Source organism: Stegodyphus dumicola, chromosome X1 (assembly GCF_044657685.1).
Source record: "Stegodyphus dumicola isolate Sdum_Otavi_A_Nest chromosome X1, ASM4465768v1".
Taxonomy (NCBI): domain Eukaryota; kingdom Metazoa; phylum Arthropoda; class Arachnida; order Araneae; family Eresidae; genus Stegodyphus; species Stegodyphus dumicola.
This window is the reverse complement of record NC_140780.1, coordinates 157,076,747-157,101,805: the sequence shown is the minus strand read 5'-3', so window position 1 is coordinate 157,101,805 and position 25,059 is coordinate 157,076,747. Positions and strand designations below refer to the sequence as shown.

General features: G+C 32.3%; 1 protein-coding gene across 1 annotated transcript; it reads left to right on the top strand.

Annotated features, from left to right (window-relative positions):
- The first annotated feature begins 1,184 nt into the window (after nt 1-1,184).
- Nucleotides 1,185-24,774, top strand: LOC118202588 (reelin domain-containing protein 1-like). Its single transcript, XM_035374755.2, has 3 exons — nt 1,185-1,431; nt 21,572-21,779; nt 24,557-24,774. The coding sequence occupies exons 1-3, from the start codon at nt 1,236-1,238 to the stop codon at nt 24,654-24,656; spliced, it is 504 nt and encodes a 167-aa protein (XP_035230646.1). The 5' UTR covers nt 1,185-1,235; the 3' UTR covers nt 24,657-24,774.
- Nucleotides 24,775-25,059: the final 285 nt, after the last annotated feature.

The following is a 25,059-nucleotide window of genomic DNA, read 5'->3' as shown; positions in this document are numbered from 1 at the left end:
AAGTATGGATAAAAGTCACAATTTACAATTCTGAAACGATAAACTTTACGAGGTATGGAGACTGTGACCCGATCGAGCACGCTGTCACCAAGTTGCATACGCGCACATAATGCTCCAAATTCTTGGAATAAGGAATGATTCTCAGAATCTGGAGGAAGGCAAATGAGAGCTGTGTCCAAAATTTGATGAGTTTATAGACTTAATGAAGAACACAAGAAAGATAACCGAGATCACTTTGTTTAGGCAAGTCGATTGTTGCATTGCTTTCCTATTCCTATTATTATCCCGTTCCGATGGCTATCAACCCAATTAATTATTTTTCTAATAGTTTGTAGAGACATTAGGTATTTTTGGAAGCAGGGAAGATGAAACATTTGCAACGGCTTCGCCGGGAATCGAACCATAGACCTCTCAATTACGCGCTGAGCGTGCAGATCACTACACCACGAAGGGTGGCTAAGAAGGCGGGAGAAATACCTTATAAATTGTTACCGATCTTCCGGAAGTCTTGTTGATGTGTCTGTCTGAAAACAGTTAATTTAAATACCAAAACCATAGCCTGGATTATTTATATTTATTCATTTAGGACTTTGTTTTGGCAGCTGGAATTGAGGAGCAGCGAAGGAAAGGAATATTTCTTTGATCGTTCATGAAATAAAATAATTAATAAATTACGATGCAGAGTATCATTAATTTTACAATGTTGTTTCTGATAAAAATATGGCCAGGTTATGTGAAAGCACTTCTGATGATATCAACTTTGCAAGTTTTTATTTCTAAGGATGTATCTCAAACGAGAACTAAAGAATTCCTATCAATATTTACAATTCAGGTCAATAATTATTCTAATCATAAAAAAGGACTGAGTTTTATTATATAATGCTCTCCACCTAAATTCTCTTTCTTAACCGAACCATGATAATTTTCCATTTTCCCCTTGTTGTTCACTTTTAATTTAGTTTATGCAGTATTCACTCTCTATATTATTTGATGTGTAACCTTGAGAGGGGAGTTAACGCTTTTTATCTGATTGCAGTGAAAGGGCTTTAGCTAATTATCGAGTTGAAGGTGGATGGGCGTTTGCATTTTTATCCCAAAGTGGGTTAAATTTGGAGAGAGCGCAATTGTTCCCTTAACCTATAAACGGAAAGAGTGTTTCTCATAAGGAAAAGGGTAGAGCGGTGTTCCGGTCTAGTTGGCAAGACAGCAGTTGAACGAGACAGCCACTGCATGCAATGATCTTACTAAGCATCGTGACTGTAGTCTGCTTAATTCGAGCCGGCCGAGCCTTCCCTCGCGGGGCTCCGGCCGAGGCCTGCGAATCTCTATTACCCCGGCACTTTGGAACGGAGCCCAAAGATCCTCAGCATTCTCCGTACTCCTTCCTTGCTTCTTCAAGTCATTATCACTACAGAATGGAAGGAATTCAAGGTAAATACTGCTTAAATACTTGCGTATGCTTGCATTAACATTAAAACTACCAAACTAATCAAAGCGATTTTAGATCTTTTAAGAAGTGTGGAATTAAGCAATCAATGTCCTTTTCTTATGCTTGCTTTTTGGAAATTATTTCTCTTTCGGAAAATGATTATTTATACCAATCTGTTTCGCATTCGGAAACCTAATTTTGAAGTATTTCCATATGATACATTTAACTATATCAAACCCCCTCAAACCTCATGCAATTTATGATTGGGTAATGATTCAGAATTAGTGCGAATTATTTAGTAGAATAGAAAATGTATATCAAAACTGCTCCAATATAAATTTAAACAGAAATGAATAAAATATTTCTGACTTTGAGGAAAATAATAAAATTGAATTTGTAGACACATTAAATATTTTTTTAGGAACCGCGGACCTCTGGAATACGCGCCTAACATGCAGACCACTACACCATGGAGGCACGCTTAGAAGGCGGAAGAAATACCTTATAAATTTTCAGAAACTGAAGGCGGACCTCTTTAAAATATCGCAGAAGTTGAACATTACAGATATAATACCGGATTCCACATTTAATAATTCCAACCAAAACTCCAAGAAATAAAAGCCAGTTTGGATATTTCAATAAAAAAAGAACAGGTGTTGTTTGTGTTAAATGCACTGAATATATTTAAGGAAAATATTTGCTTAAACTGCAGTCTATTTGCAAGAAATGCTTTGCTTAATTGTAAATTTTAGTAGAAAACATAAAAATGTTATAAAGCATGGAGCTAACTGAAAGCAGTCCCTATTTATTCATTATTTTAAAATTAAATAAACAAAAATATCAATAAATAAATTTTTAAAGTTCCAGTTAAATTAATGGATGCAATATAAATAGATATAAACATTCAACAATGGTAGTTCTGGCATTGTTGAATGATTTTTCTATCGTCACTTACGTATTAAAGTTATCTGGTTAAGAAATCATTATAAATTTATGTCAACTGAGGATAGAAAAGATTGCTTATCGGGAAACTTAATTTCTGAATTTATTTGCAATATATAATTTAAAATATATATCATGGTTTTTAGTTACTAATGCTAATTAAAATTTCTAACATATTTGATAACTTAATAAGGTATACTTAGATAGGTTGGCTACATGTATTCTTTTCAGGCCCATTGTGAATCATTAAGTGAGGAGTTGTTTTCTTTTATATTTTTGGGTTCAACACTTCATCCTTATTTGTGTGAAGTTAAAAAAAAGTGTAAAATTTAAGAATAAGATGCTTTGGAAATTTTAATGGAGTACAGTTATCATGAATTGGCAAATTTTAAAATGTAAATTTTAATCTTATGCCTAATGCTTCCAACTACGCGGTGAAACTTTAATCCCCGTAATCAAAATAATGCCACCCTCTCAACGAAATCCGATCTCACATGATCAATGCTGACATATTTACTTTTGCATTTTATGTTCAACCTTTTTCTTTTAGTCCACGAATAAGAGATATTTTGAAACTTTTAATTTTCTCCCAAACTTTTCTATTTCTTATCTGAGTTCAGGAAACCGTTGCCTGCGCAAAGGCACGTTTTCGTAACTATAACCGGCAGAAGGATGCAGGTACATTTAACAAAAGGTTCTCAGCGTACCCGAAATTAAAAACTTTCATAGTAGTGACTGGTATAAATTATTTCAACGCTTTTGTGAAATTTCTTCGAATCAAGCAAGCTATTATAAGCTGCCGGCATTTTTATGCTAGGCACCATTAAAATAACAGTAGTGTTCTTTTGTGGGATTTTTATTTCGTTGTAGTAACTTTAGTAGGATTTCAGTTTTCAGTAGAAGTTTTTAGTAAGGTTTATTTTATAACAGTAGATTTTAAATGAATTTTAATTTGCTTTTCTTTTTAATTTATTAATAGGGAATGAATTTCAGTTATGGCACATTAATGAAACGGGCTGTTTTTGAGAAAGGCTGCTGACATTGTAACTTTGGTTGCACAGCAATGTTATAAAGTTGTGCTTTTCAGAATGGGAATCAAAAATTGTAGTAGTTACTGTAACATTAAATATGCAGTGTCTGGAATTTATTCTAAGAGGCTCAGCTTTACTTATGAAGAAATAAGAATATATGAAAGATTATTATAAGAAAATTCTTCTTAACAATATTAGCTTAATTTCTTAAAAATGTAATAAATAAGTGCTTAGTATTTTAAATTAATTAAAAACAAGTTAATGCATTTTAGTATTTTATTTGAATCCAAAGAGGAATCGAATTTTTTTTAATAAGAGGCTACCAAATAACAACCAAACATTTTTCGCTTACTTCCTTGTTCGTTTCTTCCCCTCAAAAAGCTATAGTTATATATCTATAGCTTCAAAATTATTCCGCATTATCTTACCTTAACAACACTCAAGTTCAGCATTCACTGAAATAGAAGACTGGAATATAAATCAGACAAATGTGCAAATGCACGCTGCCAATGATCTACATAACGATTACATCACATTTATTTAAGCTTCGCTACTTCATGTTAAACGATTTAAAATAACTATTGTCGTTATTGAGTTTCTGTAGTCATGTGAAGCAATCCAAAAAAATCAACGCTTACCTCCAAATGAAAATCGGAATGAGGAAATTAACAAGTATGTACTCATTTTTAACAAATAGTTCCTCAAATATTATACTATTGAGCTCTTATAAGATTAGTTAGTTTACATTGCGTTAATTAGGATAAGCCAGTTAAGGTCTATTAACCTAATAGCTCTTTTTAATGAGAGCTCTTTTAATGCGGTTACTCATACCTGCGTTGAAAATAATAGATTTATTAGTGGTCACTGCTTCCACTATCAAAAGAGCAAAACATTGCAAGTTCTGTGTGAACATACGTTTAAACATAATGAGAGCAAAATGTAAATTTTAAACACCTCCATGAAGCTCTTGCACATCAAAATGCTGAATATGTGCAACAAAGACGAAACGTAACTGAACTAGCATCCATATAAAAAAGGTGCAAAGAAACGATTTTCCTTCTGCTTATAAAACGAAAAGCTAGAAAGAAAAATCAATCAGCAGTGAATTGCTCGGAAATTAAATTGTTCGTAAAGCGGTTTGCTTGAGTTTACAATTTACATAGCCAGGAGCCAGAAAAATCAGTAATAATAATAAAAAAATATTCGCAAGGTTGAAAAAGTGCATTTTTTTTCTCTAAAAAGGTGCAGCAAAACTCAGGAATCATGGAAAGGGCGTTCAGTTTGCCATTTGTTTGCAAATGTTGCACATTGGGAGCATTGAGAAATTATTTTAATTACTTATTTTTAAAATTTTTCATGAGACCTGAATCGTTTCAACTCCTGATTTTTAAAAATGTTACGTTTCTAGTGACTGGTGATGGAGGGCGGGGACATCTGATGTCTAACATATGATGATGGTTAAAGTATGTCCCACGCCCTCTCCTATCCAGAGCAACACCTCCCAGGGGCAACAAGAGTATCGCTTTGGGAGTTTAGGTATTTTGAGAATAAGTTTCTGCATAGCTAATGGTTTTTGTATTGGTTAGAGTGGAAAATGGGGTACAGAGTGACATCTTTGGTTTGCTCACAGAATTATAAAATATAACATGTATACATATACCATAAAATTAAACATAACATTCAGTATACAACAAGAACTTACAATTACATACACACAACATACAACATAAACATGCATATAAATATACAACATAAAAGTATGCATTTAAAGAAAGAGTAATATGTATATATATACATACGGTGCGAATACTCGACGCGTATTCGAGAGGTCCAGGGTTCGAGTCCCGGCCAGGACACTGCACATTTTTCACATCTCTTGCTTCAAAAAATAATAATGACTACAATATATATATATATATATAAAGTACATTACATTGCTGCTTTGTAATTAGTGCATTGTTATTTTATATTTTGCAGTTGTTAGTTCATGATTTAAAGTTTTTAAAATTTTCATAAGCTCATTAGTTAATTATGCTCAGGCGATGTAAGCATTGTCATTGCGGAGAAAATTCAGAAGATTGTGCGAAAAATAAATAAATAAAAAAAGGGAAACCAAATAAAATCTGTTATGAAATAGTAGCTTATTGAATATTTTAATTTAGCTTGGCTGATACAGTATATGTTGCCTCATAGTTGCTGCTATGTTGATACTTCTAAAAATTTTATTAACTGACACATAATTTTTTATTATATTTTTTTTGTACGGTATGCCGTAGTTGGTTGTAAAGCGTACATGGTTTGAGTATCTCAATGTGCAGTGGAAGATTTAATATTCTGGGGAACCTTCAGTCCCTCAGACGCAGATGTTTGGTTGTGAGATATTGGATCTACGGAAGTGTACAGTGACCTGTTATAAATTGTCTTAGCTATAAAATGGCTGTAAGACGTTCAGTTGAGACTTCTGGCATAAACTCATACGTTCGTCTTCCTGTTGCTCCGTGATCCCATTTATTTTTCCATTTTTAGACTGCTTTTTCCAAGATGACTTTTTTAGTGTGAAGGAGGAGCTGGAAGCCGGATAGATGCGTATAATAGCTTCTAAATCAGCTGCTTCTTTGTCTAATTTGTATGCTATTTTTACCTTCTATTCCTGTGTGTGCTTGCACTCATTTTAGGTTTATTATGTAATTATGTATACGTCTATTGTTTCTTAGAAGTTGATGACTTCTACTTCTAAGATAATGATTAGGATTTTTCGAAACAAGGAAATCGAAGAAGTGAGCAGTGCCCTTGCCGAGACACGAGCCTCGGACTTCTCGAATACGCGTCGAGCGTGCTGACCATTACACTACGAAGACATGCTAAGAAGAAACGAGAAATACCCTATGTAACACTCGTTTAAAGGGCGACTGGGGATTAGGGAACCCAATCGCCAAGTCCTGGTGGTGGAGACTCATCATCCAACACCTTTTTTTTAGTTCGAGCGACACTATAGAGTCATTAGGTTATTTAGAAGCAAGAGTATATGAAAAATTAGCTGTGCCCTCGAGGGGGCTCGAACCATGAACCTTTCGAATACGCGCCGAGTGTACTGACCACTTTACCACGAAGGCATGCTAAGAAGGCTGGAGAAATACCTTATAATTTACAAAACAAATATCAAAATTGAGATTAATACCAATACACCTTTTAACGTAACTGAAAGCAAAGCTGAAACTCACCAACAAACAGCACAGCGTTACTATGACAGGTACAATCTGAGAGTTACAGCGTTCCCAGTTCAACTTGTCGACGCTCTGTCTCCAAACTTAGATTTTTCACACAGTATTTAAACTCATTTAATTTGAATTTTCTTGTGGAACTGACAGCAATGTGGAGCGGCTGGAAAGATTCAACACAAGAAACAGCATGCTAAGTAAAACAAAGTCTTAAAGCTCATCATGTCAGTTTACTTCGTTAGCTCATCTTGGTTTATGAAATGACCATTATGGAGCTATTCGCAGAAGTCTAACTTAACATTATCTATGAGGACAGTGATTTATGTATGTAGCTTAACATTATCTATGAATTTCTGTAATTTACATAAGTACCAATAATTTGCAATTTAATTTCAATAATAATTTCAGTTTTTAAAATAATTTAATTATAGAAGAAATGTTATTGTTTTTTTAAATTATTTTTTTAATCATTATTTAAAAAAAAAAAAAAAAACTAATTTATGCATACAGAACAAAGAGCTCGATACCAGTTGAAGATAAGCGAAATGAACAGTTGTATAGGCTGTGAGTTAACATTCTGATTTTGACTTACATAAATAGACGAATCCTTGTAATCCGAACAAGTAATAATAATAATAATGAAAGCTTGATTTTGTTCGACATTGGGATAAACTCTTAGAGTCTTATATCCAAGAAATATTGTTTCAGTATTTTCCCAGCGCATGAAATCTAATGAATTTCAAATAATTTGAAATACTTCTTTTGCGTGCCAGCCAGAAGCAGTAACTTCTGAACTGATTCTGAAACATTTCGAGAAATTTATCATTCTTTCTCTTATTTCCTTCTCTAGCTATGATTTATAAATCTCTTTTACCTGATTTTGTTTATTAAAAGTTTTCCGGGTGAAAGTCTTTGTAAAATATACTAACTGCACAAATTGCTAACATACGGCGTGAAATTAGGGAATGAAAAACAATCACTGCCTGCCAATTTGTTCTTCCAAGCGATGCGTAAAAATACAAAGGGCAGAAACAGGTTCTGCAAACACAAAAAAAGCCGCAGTAGATTCATTTTCTTTTTCCGCTTCGGAAACGAAAGAGCATTCAATTTCTTTCCGAAAGCTCAAATTCCCTCATCGAATACCGTTTTATAAAATATTCATAAAGGATCGGCGTTTGAAAAATATTTCTGCCCACATTTTATGTTACATAGAGCCGTTGTAATGCTTGAAATTAAAGGGAAAAACTAACAGCAATATTTATAATAAGTCAATGATTTTGAGACTAACACTCGCATATTTTTCGCATTTTGTAAACATTTTTAAGGCAGCAGGTGCCTAAAATAGAAACATCTGTTACCCTCTAATTGAAAGTTGCCATCTATGAATATCGAATATAACATTTTATTTTTTTATTTATTATTATTATTTATTAAAACTGGCAAAAAAATAATCTTGTGTTTAGCATAGATTTAGTTAAGAACTCAATCGATTTCGAGGGCAAACAGGCGCAGGCCCCTCTTCATCAGGAGCAAAGAAATTTGCTCCGCTGCCTTCAGTCTTTTTAAGGGCAGCTTACTCATCTCTGTGTCACGCCATGGGAAAAGATATGAAATCACCCATGCAGCTATCCCGTTCGCCGTGATTAGAGCCCAGATCGAATTAACAGCGTTCAACAGCTCTGACGCTAGTGGGCCCAGTTTGGAAATGAAAATGCTGAAAAAGTCAAACCATATTATTATTCTGTACCGAGATACGGCAATCTATGGCTCTAAAAATAACTTTTCTTAATTACAGAAAGGGTAGAAACAATTAAAACAATTATATAAATTAGTAAATGGATATATCATGAGTTATTTCAGTTAAAGGCATTTAAATTGCACCAAATTAATAGATTACTATTAAAAATAAGATGCAAATTATTAAGAGGTATTTTTGTTACTTTTAAATTGTTCAGCTTATTATGCAACTATGGTAATAATTTAAAAGATAAATTTAGAAACTTACATCACGTCGAATGGCAGCACTATGGCAAATAATAGCTATTTGCCAGACAACATTAATAAATGCCTTGCTACCATAGTGTAATAGTCCCCCAAAGTATATTCCGCTATAGACGATTTCAACATCAAAAATATTTATTTTAAATGTACGATATATAATAAATTTTAACAGAGATTTATCAAGTGTGAAACTAAGAGAATTTGTATCTAATTAAATTCTAATCAGTATCACGTACTCTTACTGAAATTATTTTAAGTTAGTAAGTAATTAATAACAGCAAATGGAACAAATTCAATTGAGTATAATGATACTTAAAGATATTTATCAGGGATCCATTTAGCTAATGACACAGCAGATAAGAGATGCGTTACAAAGGAAAAAGTAGGAAACAGAAGTTAGACGTTGTATTGTTAATAAAAGGAAACGTCTTTATACCCATTTGGTTTGACAGCTGTCCACTACTTGTCAAACCAAATGGGCTGTCAAACCAAATTATTTTGTCATTCTATGGTATTTTTTATTAAAATATGATAGTTAACTAGACCGGAACCAGCTTTATTGCTTAGAGAGGACTACTAACCTTCAAACCTGTTTCAAACTCGAGAAGCTATAATAGTAACTACTATTATTCCAGGTAAAATGTTTCAAAAACGTACGTTTTTAAAGCATCTTCTGACTGCTGTTAGTAAGCAAATAATAGTTATAAATGATCTATATCTTACTATCCACTCAATGCTTGCTTGTTAAGCATTTATCGGAAATGGCCGAGCCTATTTGTCACTTAGCTGTTAAGCCGTTTCTTCGACGATAATTTTACCGAGGGTGCACCATCGCGGTTGATTGATATTTCGCTTACAGGATGGTGATAAAAAACTGCAAACATTCATGACTTCTCCGGGATTCAAACCGTGCACAAAGGTAGGACAGTCAGCACCGCTAACCGCTATAATGAGCATGGAGGCTTAATCTAATTACTGACAGAATATTTCCTAATTCTGAGCCTATGTCAAAACATATTGCTGTATTGGCTGGAATTACTGTCAGAATATTTCCTAAAACATATTGCTGCATTGGTTGGAATATAAGAAAAGATAATGTTTTTGCTTCGGAACGTTGTTCTGAAAACGATACCTTACTTAAATGGGACGCCTAATGCGTCAAACATTATATCAAAATGATTTATCTCTTAGCCTTTAATTTTTACATTGAAAGAAAACGTAAAGATTTCATTCACTACTTGAGGCATTTATATTTGTATCTGATTAAGAGGACGCCAAAAAACAACCTTTAATCCAATAAGATAGAACCTGTGTTGTCATCTAAGCTTACATTAAATCAGGCTATTTGTTCAGTGTAACAAAGTTTGTTAAATGCAAAGGTATCAGGAAGACTACTATTCTACAAAGAAGACTACTGTCTATAGAAGCATAAGAGAGTGCTTGGTTGCCATTGATAAAGTTTAGCTCAAACCTGTCGGGAAATATCAGGTATATTGCATTTTCGTAAAAACAGAAATTTTTAGGACTTTTAGGATTTAAGTTAACATGAAAATTCGATGACGCTATATCTGATCATTTACTGAGCCTATGTCAAAACATCCAAAATTAATCTTTTTTCCCCTTTATTTTTTCTTCCCCTCCTCGATCTGTGTCATAATAAGGAAACCCTAATGAAGTAGTGTTCTAAAGATTACAGAATAGTAACGGATGGCATTTCCATCAGAAGTCATACTAAAAAATTAGCATTAAGTATTCAGTAGGTATCCTGTTTATTCATTTTTTAATTTGACTTGCTAAACACTGTAAGATTTTTAATTTCTGTCCGAATGTTATAGTCTTGATAGCATTAAAGATCACAGTAAGCTCAGTTTAACTGCATGCCTTCTTAAAAATCATCGTATGGGAATTTTCCTATCACAAAAGGCATAATTAGGGTTGTTACAATGGATTAAATATAAAAGGAAAATATTAAGAACTATGACTTTCCATTAAAAACTTAAACTTAACAGTTTTAGTTTTGTACGCTATTCTTCTAAACGTTTTTGTCAAAGACGCTGCTACCTCATTATCCATCTTGTTTAGAGATTCTATCCTTTAAAATAGTTCTGAAATTATATCATTTTCCTTCCGCATCTGCAGTCCATCCGGTATTCCTTAAAAATCAAACTGCTGCTTAAACTCCTAAGACAGCTAGAGGATTTATTTTCCTCTAGCTTTGAAAAAAAAAAAAAAAAAAGGAACAGGAAAAAGAAGAATTTATTTTACTTCCCTGGAAACTGATGATGACAAGTTACTTAAAAAAAGGCTATGCACGATTTTAAACAGTGATATTTTAAGGTTTTATGCTGTTTAGCTACAAAGCACATTTTATATGAAATTAATATTGCTTGTCCATTGTGGTATACATTTTTAAATATATTTGTATCATTTGATAATGCAAAAAGCTTATTAGCGTTACGTATTTATGAGAAGAGATGCATTTATAATGAAATTCTTAATTTAAGATATGAATTGGGAAATCATAAAAATATCAAAGCTAATGAATCACTTCAAATTTTCCATAGTGGATACATTATCTGGAAATCGTGGGAAGCTGATTTTAATCTGAAATGAAAGTAATTGCTAAAATGGGTACGTCGAAAGAATATGATTTGTAGTAAAAGATGAGTCTAATTCTGATTCGAAAAACAAAATTTAAAATTTAATTTTGATCCTTCTTATTATTATGAATAAAAATACCTTTAAGAAGCTTATAAGAAAGCCAAAAACATAAATTTTTCTTCTTATTCTAATGCCAAAGAGTACAGCTGTCGTATTAATAAAATATCACTAAACAGAAATTTCAAATGACAAAGATGCTTTTAAGCAAACTTAAAAATTTAGAAACGAATTTAACACATTAAGAAACTAGAGACACTGACGTTACTGAAATATTTGACAAACTGGGAGTATAGTTTCCGATTTAGTTCCAGAAATTACGCTGTCAGTTGAAGTCTTAAGATCTAACTGAAAATACCATTCTTGCAAATAACTTAGCCTTAACTTCTATTCATACTGCATGAAAACCTCTTTAGTGCGATTTATGTAACAAAATAGTTTACTTTGAAACAATCTTAAATCTCAGCAAACATTAACTATCACATATAACATAATTAATATATTATAGTAATATAAATCAAATTTTGCGTAAACTGTTAGGTAGATCTAGTTACAATTATATGCTAGCAAAGAAGGATCTCACAAGTTAAAGAAAATAATGTAAAATTGAAGCGCAAATCAAAGCAATGCAAATGGCCGGCTAGGTCAACAAGACATTTTAAATCTGCTATCCATGTATCAATATGTGGCTCGTTGGTGATTCTATTTTTGCGCGACAAGAAAATTTTAATTTCATTTATTAAATAAAAAACCGCTTTCATACAGCCTTTCAAAATCTCACTTTGTTACATAATAAATCGTTTCTCCCTATTTATTTTCAATTTCTTCAAGCAACGCAACAAACTCTTGATGATTCAAAGCTTGTCCAAAAGTAAAGTTTACTACTTTTCATACTGTTCCTAACATTATCCATCTGCAAGTTTGGCATAAAGTGTTTTTGGATGAATAATGCAATGTCTAAGACAAATTTTGTTCTGAAATGTTTCTTCTTTTACAATTTTTTTCTGAATTTTACCGCTTCATGTTTTACCAGCTCTAACAACTGTTCCATCACTTGCAAATCCAACCATTTTATCTCAACTTAATTATTCATCTATCACAGTTTTCATTGCAGAAAAAATATTATATACACCAGGCTTTTTTCATAGAAATTACTTCTGATAATTACTTAGTTACATCAACTTCATCTGTAACCCTTCCTACGGCAAGCTATACTATACATATAATGTCAGCGCTCTCATCAACTGCTATTGAAAATGTTGCAAAATGTAAACATTTTTTCTTTGAGTTGACATTGCAAATCCCTAGCGAATTTTTAAACATGTTCCGCTACCTTGCTGGCTGACAAACTAATATTTCTAGGTAATAGTTTTTTGTCAGGGCAAAGAAGTTTAGCAGACTTTATTTGGTTTTGATCGTTTAGTAATTTAGTTTTTAGAGAGAGAAAACTGGGGAAGAAATTGTTGTCGATCTAAGCCAGACTTCATAAACTTCCCTAAGTTTGCCTCCTAACGTTTCAAATTTTACTTTATGATGCTCTTAATTGCAGCGTTGACTGTATTCTTTTGTAACTACTGTTGCATTATTACAAACAAACCATATAACTTTATTGCGCAGAGTGCCCCAAAAGTGCGTAATTTTCCATGTCTCTTGAAAAACAATCAATCTTTTATCCACTTTTCATTTACTTTTTTTAAAATATATGGCTTGCAACTTAATATCTCAGTTAAGATCACTATTATAATTTTATTTACAACTTAAATTCGACTAAAACGCAAAAGTCATACACAATTCTAAATGATAGGTTTGATATAATCTAGATCTAAAGGCAAGCGCAAACAAACAGGTTTCATACACCGTTTACGTTAATTTGCATAAATGCTCCCACTTTATCCCAGTCAGGTGGCCTACCGTAAAAGCATACACTGACAAAGACAAAGGCCCAAATCCATCCATTCTCTCTCTTTTTTCCTACAACATTAGTCGCCCATCTGTCGTCCTGATTCAATAAATTTCTCAAGAAACTCAGGAATTTATAAGAAATCTATATTTCCTCTCGTCGGACATATGATTTTTACCTTACGGCGTTGTGTTAGTTCTAATTATCTTTCTTGAGATCATTTAATCAGCTTTAACATATGTAATGTGCATGTGAAACTATTATATGCAAGCATTTTACCTTTCTTATAACAACAAGCTTCAAAACCTTCAAAAAAAAAAAAAAAAAAAAAAAATGCAGACTTGTCTTAAGTATGATGCCGTCTTATGATCTGGTCAACATAATGCTATTTCTGCTAACTGCTAAGGGATTATTTATACTTTATTCATCGGATGAATATGAAAGGTCTTTTAATGTTAGGATTAAACTTTAATTTGCTGTACAAAGGCGGTTAAACGAAGAAAATCACACACTGCGTCCATATTCATCAAGATCTTCTTACTTTTCACTATGTTTCAAATGTAATATTGGGTAATTAATATGTGATAGTTAATTATTCAGTAAGTCTACGCTGTTAATGATATCCAGTAATTATACGCTGTTAATAATTTAACACGCTATTAATTATTATTAAAATTTATTTATATATAAAACGTACAGTAAATCTGAACATGTATTGAAAATATTATTACGAATTTTTTTATTTGAAATTTGAGGACATTAATAAATGTTATTTATAAAACACCTATTTTACCAGTGTGACTCAAAAATATTAAATTTATTATTATAATAAATTTTGAAATTTTTTATATAGCTCTTACATTTTTTTGTATTTATAATTTCGTATTTGTTGAAATTTAAAATTCTGAGGAAAGTGTTAATTTGTTTACAAAAATTCAAATAAATTTATTTACATTATCCAATATCCTCTTTTCCACTTTTCAGGGACACTTGATTTGTGATGCTATGATAATACACATACAGTAAATATGCCTTGAAAACTTAATCCCGAATTAAGCTGCCTAATAAATATCCCAGGCGGCTCTAAATTCCTCTGTTCCTGCCTAGTCACTGCCTCTGCTTCGTTTCTTTAAATAAACAAAAGACGCTTTTTAAAATTAAGAGTACAGTGCAGTAAAAAATATTTTCCATCTTGTTGTTGCTTTGTATAGTCTTTGTACAGAGCTTGATTAAGCTAGGCGAGGGCTGATGACACTACTTTCTTTTAGGAGATCCAAACGCACATCTTGCTGGTTTCCATGAGGTCAAAATATAGGATGATTTGGGGACACTCTAAAATATGGAGGCTTTGTAAGCCTAGGCAATAATCAGGCTCTATACATCTTCTATTTTTACGTTTAAATAATAGCATAAAATTTCTTTTTAAATAATTTTAATCTAACCTTTGAAACAACTTGTCAACACCAAGATTAAATTGTTTAAAAAATTTTAAGGACCTAAAGCATTCGTATTTTAGAGGCACCCTAAAATATGAATCTAACTTTTGAAACAACTTGTCAACACTAATATTAAACAAAAAAATCTTTTAAGAATAATTTACGGTGTTTAGTTTATGTTACCGATTATAATTCAGTTGCTCCCTTCATAATTCAGCTTTTCTTTAAATATGCAGTAAATTAATTTAGATTTACAGCGACTTTTATTTTTAACCAAGTCTTCTTATTTACCGCTGCACTACTTCGGATTAGGTTTAGCACCCTGGATCACTATTCAGCTAGTCCTTTATATAAGTGGCAATATTCCGATTCTTTGTATTGTGAATTGAACTATCACAAATTTTATGCAAAAATATGCTGCATTTTTTATTTATTAATCTCACTTTCGAATAACATATACATATCTGTATTTTTTTTTTAAATTAGCTATTGCAGAAATTATGTATGTGTTGTTGTCTTGTGCATCCGAGAGTCTCTCACCCTTCTTCCCTAACACTAAACCACACGTGATTTCATTCGCTTTGGCATAATCCAACAAATCCAGATTCCATACTGACATATTATGTAACTGACTTTCGTCATAACTAAGAAATCAACATCCAAATAACTAATTACACGTTATACACGAATATGTGAACGACACTATAAGAATAAACGGAAACAAAACAAAATATAATTTTCGTTTAAACAATATCAGATTAACAAATGTGAAAGAATATAATCTGATAATTAACCAAACAATTGTTATAGAGGTAGCCTCACGCAGTTATTTATCTCCCTTTTTCAAACATTTTTAGACTGTACTTTTCATGAAAAATTACCAGTAAAACTTTATAAAAAGATTAATTTATTAATGACCTTTGTTAATCAACTATGTAAATTTAAAATTTTATTAAGTATATATAAGTCATAATAAATGAGTAGAAAATTAATGCTATAAGTTTCAATAATTTTCTACTCATTTTCAATTTTTTAATACTTAAATTTCCTTCTTCTTTTTCAACAAAAATTTATTAGTTCATTTAAAATATGAAATATAGAAGTAAAAATTTCCCTCTTTCCATCTTGTCCTCCAAAATTATTATGCGAATATGCATTTACAGCTTTTAAAACCTGAAAAACGCTTGTGTGCGATGTTATCGTCATGCGATCATTTGCAGACACTTTATTTTTTATATCACGATATTTTTTTTTTATATCACGATATTTATCACGATATTTTCGACGACGATGTTTATAAACTGCGAAGTTTTTGATTCGCTTTATTTTCGACCACGATATTTTGTACCACAATGTTTTAGAACTGCGATGTTTTCTCTTTGTTTTATTTTCTTCTACGATGTTTGTACCACGACATTTTCGCCTTGCGTTGTTTTCTCTGCAATGTTTTCGCACTGTAACCATTTAGAGTGTCCCCTGCCGCAAAGGCACTATATATTTGCAAATATCCATGCCTTCTCCGAGATTCGAATCCGGGCCCTTCGATATCGCAGTAGGTTCCCCTATCCACTATACCATCCGGGCGACTATTATTATGTAGGTGTTTTTACGCAGAGTGGTTAGCAGTTTTCTATTCGTTGTGCTTTAGGTTCCCATACTTAAAACTGAATTACTTTTTACTGATACTATGAAATTTATGACTTAAAAAAAGGCTAGTAGACAAAAGAAGAATAATATGTGTGGTACTGTTATTATACGTAAAAACCTGAAGTATGTAATGAATTCAGTAGTTGTATTAATGAGTTCACCTTTATTGTTAAATATTATAAGTATGGATATGAAATGAAAGTAATTTCGTACATAAGGGCTGAAAAGAAAATCTTCAACTAGGCTTTATTATTACTTTTTGTTTATTTTTGAATGATTTTTGTGATTCTGCTTACCCTATATGTTTGTAAACTGATGTAAAATTTAAGCTTTCTTTGCACCGTATGTAACGTATAGCATGATAGTTACACAATTCTTAAATTATTACGCATTGCGCGTTGTGTGAAAGGGATAAAATTCAAAGCTGTAAAGCTTTTACGTGCCAGATACATGTAGAATGAAATATCACATCTAACATCATTTTCATGTCAAATTTACTTTATTGAAAATTAAAAATGGAACTACCTCTAGCTTATCTAAACTCCTTTCGGCATTTTTTGTCATCTGGTGCATCACCTTCGTGACTAAAATTTGACGCTTTGGTTTGCAGGTTGTCAAGGTACCTTTGACGAATGCCGGATACTATATATCTAACTTAATCTTAAAAAGTGCATTATAACAACATTTCATCCGTTGTAACGAGAAATGTAGCTATCTTTTTCTAATCGGAACCTTTTTGAGCTCTAACTGATTCAACTAACTATGCTGATAGTATAAATGTTTCGGTCTGATAATCATAAGCTTCGGAATTCTCACATTTTCCTCTATGCCTTCTCTGTTATACTTCTTGATATATTGAGCAATTTACTTTTTAGAGTAATTTTCACATCTAAAATAGCATATAATATATGCCAGTCAGATTCTTAGAATGTTTTTAATACTATAACAAATTGAATTTTTCATCAGCAGGAGAACAGAAAAATGAATGTTCTGTGATTACATTACTATATATTCTATTTTTTGGATAGAAATCAGACCTACACAGTGAATCTGGATTTAAAAGAAGGTACACGTTATGTTTTCAGTTAAGGTGTTGTCAAAAAGCATAAAAATGGTATCGATGAAACAAAATTAAATCAATATTTAAAAACTAGCAAATATTTTTTAATTGATTCGCTGTTTTCTATTTTATGAAAATAATGTATTAAATTAAAAAGTTCTTGTTACATCTTTCTGCGCAAGAAAATTTATTAAAAGAATTTCCGATAATTCTATATATATAAAAGAAAAAATATAGAATAATAATTAAAATATAAATTTATCACAACTGATCCGCTGTAGGATATATTGAGTCAGATGCAGATTTTGAAACTGAAATGTAGTAATTTTTCAAATAAAACAAAAATTTCTCAATTAAGGATGATAGTATTTCGCAACAATTTATTTTGCTCTAATACCCCACTAAGGGCTTTAAATTTCCAATCTGGGAGAAACACGACACGGCAAAGTGGTTTTTTTTTTTCTTTTTTCTCCTATACTCACTCCTAAAGAAGAGGAACATGTATCTGATCACCTCTCGAAATCAATAAAGTTTTATTCAAAATTTACCCTAAAATAAGGTCGATTTTCTGCTTCGTCTTAAAACTTAAAATGCTTTTAGTTTGCTTTTAGCTCTAGTTTAACTCTTTCGCATCGAGAGAGGGCAAAATCTCAATTCCCCAAACATCGAAAACGCCCATATCTAAGAATTTCTCCTGGAATGCTTTTCCTTCCCCCATAACAAGTTGAATACTACAGCGCTAACAATAGCCTTACTTAAGTAAAGCGAGAACTTCTTTCTTCGACGTTTTGACACTGTGTCAAGTTCCCCCTTGGGACGGGATTGCAACTTCGGGCATCAAAAGCTAAACACTGACAGTAAACAAAGGAAAGGAAGGAACAAAGGAAACAAGGAAGCTACTTTTAGTAGCTTCAAAAGAATGATTGACATGTGATTTAACAACACCTGAAAGCAATGAGTAATGCAGTAACATGATGGGGGAAAGCGCTGGGTAGGAATTTATTCAGGCGTTTCGGGCGTCCAGCCGATGTCTGAATGTTTGGGCGTTTGGGGCGACTTCGATGTGAAAGAGTTAAAAAAATAGTTTATTTACTTGTGGCTGCTTTGTAGCAGACGGCGCTTCTCAGACATCTCAATTATCTCTGTTTAATGCGATAGAGTAAGTTTTTTTAATGTTTGAGACGGGTTCAACTAAGTTAAATAGCAAAATATGATTCTGAGTAAGAAAATTTATAGACATAATAATAATAACGATAATTACATTTAACATCCTTTATTTTAAATTATTCTCTTGAAATACGAGATATTTTTCTCGCTTTTTTTTATCAACATAATGATGTTACTAGTTCCCAGGACAATAGTATGGATTTTTGTTTTCAATTTTTAGTGTTGAGCTTTGATAACGTATGAAAGAAATTTCTTTTAAGATTCGAATTCTTACTGTACACATCCTATTACTTTTCTTGGTACGAAGGTCATAACAGAGACTTTTCTTCATTAATCCATAGATTACTGTATATCTATGATGACATAAAAGTCAATCATTTCTGAAATTCTAATATTTCTATTTTATTTATCCTTGTTCTTTGTTATGTGATTGGAACCACACTGTCAGGAATTTTCTCCCTCCTTCCTGCATCAATTGGAAGCGCGTCCGACTGGCAATCGGGTGGGGGGTCCGAAGTTCGAATCCCCGAGAAGGCGTTATTCAAGTTGCAAATTTCCTGTTCAGAAGTAAAGCTAATGAGTTTACAATACTATAGTAATATGCAGTAACCTGCTTAATTTGACAGAGAATAAACTATATAACCTCTTAACAAATAATAACCTCTTAATAAACTATATAACTCATTAAACTGAAAGCTTCAAAGCCGCTGAGTTGGCTCTTTACTTAGATATTTTTAACATATCCGTAGAAGATTGAACGCCAACTCAGGAGAATTATTTATTTAGACATTGTGGTGTGGATTTTAAATATGTTTATATCACATTACGTTGCCTAATATGTACAATTCAATGTTACATTACATTGTCTAATACGTACAATTACTTTTTAGATGCATAAATATTTCTCAATGAGCAAATTTCTAGTTCTTACATAATCATTGGACAATAAGTATCAGTAGCGCAGTTAGTTCATAGTTTGATCATTAATAGTATAGTTCATGCCTTAGTATATAGTAGCCTTAGCGTATACATCCTTCGTTATAGTATAATGCTGTGTTTAATGTTGTTCTTCGTATATTGGGTTGAAACGTAAGTAATGGCCGTTTATGATCTGCTTAAAATTACGTGGTAAGAAAATGGCATGATATTTTGTGTTATTCGAAAGAGAATCTTTCCCTCTACAAGATGGCATATTTGATTTTTTTTTTTCTTGTTGTCTGAGCTAATTTTTGTTATTTTTCAGATCCTTAAAATGGAGTGTCAAGTCGACAAAAATAAGCATTTTCGACACCCACCTTCTTTTTGAGTTTTACAGAGGCGCCAATGCTGCAAAAGCTGTCCGAGAGATTTGTAAAGTTTATGGAGAAGGTACAATGCCTGAACGAACTGCGTGAAATTGGTTTGCCAAATTCAAAAATGGAAATTTCGACCTCAAAGGCGCTGCTCGTTCTGGACGACCAAATGAGTGTGATGAAGAGCGTTTGAATCAACTTCTGCACAAAGACGCTCGTCAAACCACTCGAGAATTAGCCGAACGAATGGATTGTAGCCAAATGACTATAGTTCAACATCTTGGGTCTATGGGGAAAATCCAAAAACTCGGATATTATTGACTAATTTATTGTTTTTTGTTTTGTTAAAATAAAAATTTTTAAATTAAAAAAGCGAGCATTACTTATGTTTCAACCCAATATAATATAGTTCTTAGTATGTCCGTAGTATATCCTTGTTGTATCAGTTGAGTAGCTCATAGCATAGTTTTTAATTTTGTCTACTTAATTAGCTTATTTAGTTCATATTATATTACAAAGTATGGTAGATGCATAGTATAGTTCAAAAACATAATACAACTGAAGTTAAGTGAGCAGTTCGCATCCATGGTGCATTTCCACAGTACAGTTGCAATATGTAATCTGTCTAAATTATAATTAAAAACAAACTGCAACATGTTACATGTTTAAGTTGTATTAAATGTTTTTATAGTCATATTATAAGGTATTTTCTCCTCCTTTCCGCATGTCTTCGTGGCGTAACTGCAAGCATACTCGAAGTGTATTTCGGAGGTCCAGGGTTCGAGTCCCGGCGACTGCATTGCACATTTTGTCACCTCTTCTGCTTTTTTAAAAAAAAGAAACTAATGACTCCGCAATCTTACTTATTTCAAAGTAATACATTATGAAATATATATAACCAAAGAAACCACAAGTACCTTATTACATACATAAATAGCCAAATAGCACAACATAAGATACATTATAGAATATATATAATCAAACCTTTAATCCACATTATAAGAATAGATGCATCATAAGAGACTGCAAACCCATTAAACCAATGCACTGAAGATCTTTTGGAACTTTGGAACTGTGAAACACTGAGAAGCTTGTAACACCATTTCAAGTCTTAGCAATAAATTTAGGCTACTGCTGGACAGGGCAACATTTAAGAACTCTTTTCAAGTTGCCATCTTAAATCGGTAGCCTGACTAAGATGCCACTGAATATAAATCTTTTACCGTTCGCAATGCGTTTCCGAACATTCCGTTTCTCAGTGTTCTTCTTCTACAGATATCGAATTGTATAGATCTTCCTTCTAAAGCTTTAACTTATTAACTGGAATAGGAACATGATAATGTAGCAAGAAAACAATATTAGATTGGTGTCAATTTTGAATAAATGTTAAACGAATAAAAATGCTGCTTACTTCATTCTTAATTTAGGTGGAATGTAAGATCATTTTGCATAGCACTTTTAAATACCGAGTAAAGCAGTTTCTAAATTATATCGTAAAGGTTTCTTGTTCTGTCCAATATTTACATCTTAGCATAATTGCAATAACAATATATCAGGTTTAGATACAGATACTACACAAAGATCAATACAAAAATAAACTTGCAAAATTAGAGAAGGGGTAACAGCACCATAATAAGAAAAGGACTGAAATTTTCCTTTCATGCATTTCACAATAAGATATTTAATATGCAAATTCTAATGTCATTTTTGATGTAGCACTAAAAGTAAGGCAATATTACATGTGGCATTGAAAGCATGAGACATAATCAAGCTCTAATTTTTGTTTACAGTGCAATTGACTGGTCCACGCTTCAAAGGATTTTTAATTGCTGCCATGGATCCTGACACCCATGAAAGGATAGGTCACTGGTATAAAGTAAAAGGTACAAAAACGCTTCCTTGTTCAGCGATCAGTCACGGCGATCCGTTACCAAAGAAAAGAGTGATCCTGCTTTGGAAACCGCCAAAAGATAGGCCAAAAGGCGAAGTAATTTTTGTGTAAGTGTTTCTGAATTCTGTTCTATTTTAAAAAAGTCATATTTTCAAAGCCTCCAACTCCAAAGCTTATTCAAGATATGATTTGAGGCAATTTCAGATAAAATACTACGGTCTGAAATTCCTATGCATAAAATAAAAAAGACAGTTTGGAAGTTTTACAATGTCATCAATTTGTTGACAGAGAATGTCAAATTTTTTAACGTGCGCTTAATGCTTCCTTGTGCTTTGGCTCAGTTACAATGTATTCACTGGTTTGGTAGATCATAGCTGGCCTTCCAAGTCATCGATCTTATCAATGATGCATTTGTCCACAAACCTACATAATCTTAAAACAATATTGTTGCTGTTAAGGAGACCGTAACAAAGCTTATGATGAATCAACTGTGACAAGAAGTTGATTTATCTTCTTCAAATTGCTTATGTGTATTTAGCTTTACCAAGAAAACTTGATCAGCTTCCCTCTCCATTCATGAATTATTTGCTAACTTAAAGTTAGTAAATTTCAAAAATAAAGCAATGCTAATCATGTCAATGGTTTTAAACAAACTTGTGTACTAAATATAGTCACAAATCATAATTATTTACAACACTAATAAAAGTAGAAACTACAACTGTAACAAAATAAATAATTTATTTAAATTGCAATTTGATGTAGTCTCCTTTGGATAAGAAAACCAATATTTCTTTTATAAGCAGAAAGAAAAAAAATGAAATATCAACTAGAGAAAAATATTTATTTAAAGTCGCAATATTTGCTTTCATACCATGAAAAATTAAAATATTTCTGGAGCAAAAGTTTTAAATATTAGTTTCATTTAGATATTTTTCTAAAATTAAATAACATGAAATGTAGTTATTAGCAAAATATATTAGTCATTTATTACAATGCCTTCAAAATATTAAACAGGAGGCAGTTAATTAGGCATAACGCAAAATATAATCCTTTGATTGACTCCAAGTCTCATACGAAAGTAGTGAATTGAATTACTTATTCCACAATATAGTAAAAAATCAATGAAAATATATTTAATTTCAAATTATATTATTAATTTACATTTTATACAAGTTTAATATAGTTTCGTATACATGTAACAACAAAAAAGGTCATGATGTGAGATGTGTTGCCTATAATTCATTTCATTCCCTCCACAAGCTTCGTATCGATGCTTCATTCTTTCAATCAGGTGGTCTAGCACGATAGGAAGCAATAACAGCCATAGCATAAAAATAATTAGAAGAAAGAACATACCAAATTTCTACATAACTTGAGGATTTCGCTAATACTGGACTGGGTGATATGCTATCCATAGCATATGAACAATATTTTCACTTTAAAAAAAAAGATTCTTATCCATGTTGCTTTAACGAAACTGTAAATGAATTTTAACCAAAGATTTATATCAGTATCGGCTAACTTCAAATAAAATTATATTTGAAATTTATTCTAATTAATTGCAATAAATTTCCCATTACAATGTTCATTTTATTAAACCTGCAAAACAAAACTTTTGCTTAAATGATTATATTGGTTCTCTTTTAATAGGTAATTTTTGTAAGTAATACTACACTAGCATATTGATTCACATTTTTCAATGTACTTAAATTTATTATGCTTATAGCAGATCACAACAGCTGTTGATTTTCAACAGATTAGATTTTCTGAAATTTAGGAATCAGAACTTGCATTTCGACTGAGCAGAGAAGTGACATTCCTTCCTATCCTTCGCCCAATTTGCAGTATATCCCTAAAATGCTGTTTTCGAAGCAAATGCACATAAATATTGACGAATGTTTATTATATAACGGTTTACTTACAAATGAAATAGTTTTTATAATGCTAGGTTATTTTAAACACAAAAACCTTATTCAAACTACTTTTTTTGGTGTTACCATCATTCCTCTGGCATATAAGGAAATGTCACTATCAGGCAACCTCTCAGGGGCTCACTCTATGTGAGTATGCTGATGCTATCCCGAGGTACCCTAGCTCTTCAGGGGATCATCATCTTGGTGAGACTGGTGTCACGATCCTGGAGACCCTGTCATCTTTACCCTTTTCCCATGCCCTTCCTCTTCTCTACTACTTTCAATTTTATGTTCTGACTTGTGGTTTCCCTCTTTAGATGTTGGGGTTTGTCATCAGATGCTATTACAGCTCTTGTACCTAGCTTCGAGTGTGGAGATAGCTGCCCACATGTTTGCCGTGCGTGAAGACCCGTTTCGTAGGAAAGGAGGGTCCTGGTAGTTAAGGGATGAGGTACTGTCCCCAACACACTACTTTGGCTTCTGCTTCAGCTAAACGGGAGCCACCTTGTTGTCCCCAGGAGTTTTAATTGGTTGGTTCCTCGACCTTAGTGCCGGCGGCTTGGGGATAAGCTTACCGTGAGGCTTCAGTTTGCGTATAGGTCCAGCTGGCCCTAACACAGGAATATGTGAGACCAGTTTCTAAAAGTTTGGCAGAAAGGTATACAAAACCTCACCAGCTCCCGGGCAGTTAAAGACTGCTCAATGCTGGTAGCTTGTCATGGGTTCCAGCCCAGGCAAACGGGCTGGCTACATGGTTAATTTTCATAGTTTTTCTATGCGCAACATGAATACTAGCCAATTTTGCTTACAAAGTCCTCTATAAAGACATCCCTTCCCTTAGTCACACAGCTCTTGCGTGCTTTTCCATATTCATATAACTTAAGCAAAATTATAAAATATTAGCTTTATTATCCTATAAATTTTAACTATAAACTTTTTAATTCTAATTATTTAACGTCTTTTCTTTTTAGGGCAACTGTTCTACAGTCGTACGGAAATTATTATTCAGGTATAGTTGCAGGAATTCCTCCATCTGAAGAACACGAAGATGAACATGAAGGACCTTATTAACCACCGGTGTAAATACATTTGTGGGCAACTATGTAAAAATTTGAAAGAGCCAGTAACGTTGTTTTGTATAGTCCTGACAATAATTTAATAATAGATATTAAAAATTATTCTTTCCTAATTAATGTGTCTGAAAACTATTATATTTAAGGAACAGCACTTACGGAAAATATTGGGGAGTTCATAACTCTTCATAATTTTCGAGTTTAAAAATGAAACATATAATTTCAAATTTTTAGTTAGAGATTTTCTTAAACTGTATGTAAAAAGCTCTAAATTATTATTTGTTTTTCTTTATTGTATATAAACTATTCCCAGCATAGCACAAACGTTTCAAAACTGTTACTAGCCCATCTTAAGACTCGAGAAACCGACGACTCCGTGGCTTCTAAAGTTTTATTTATGG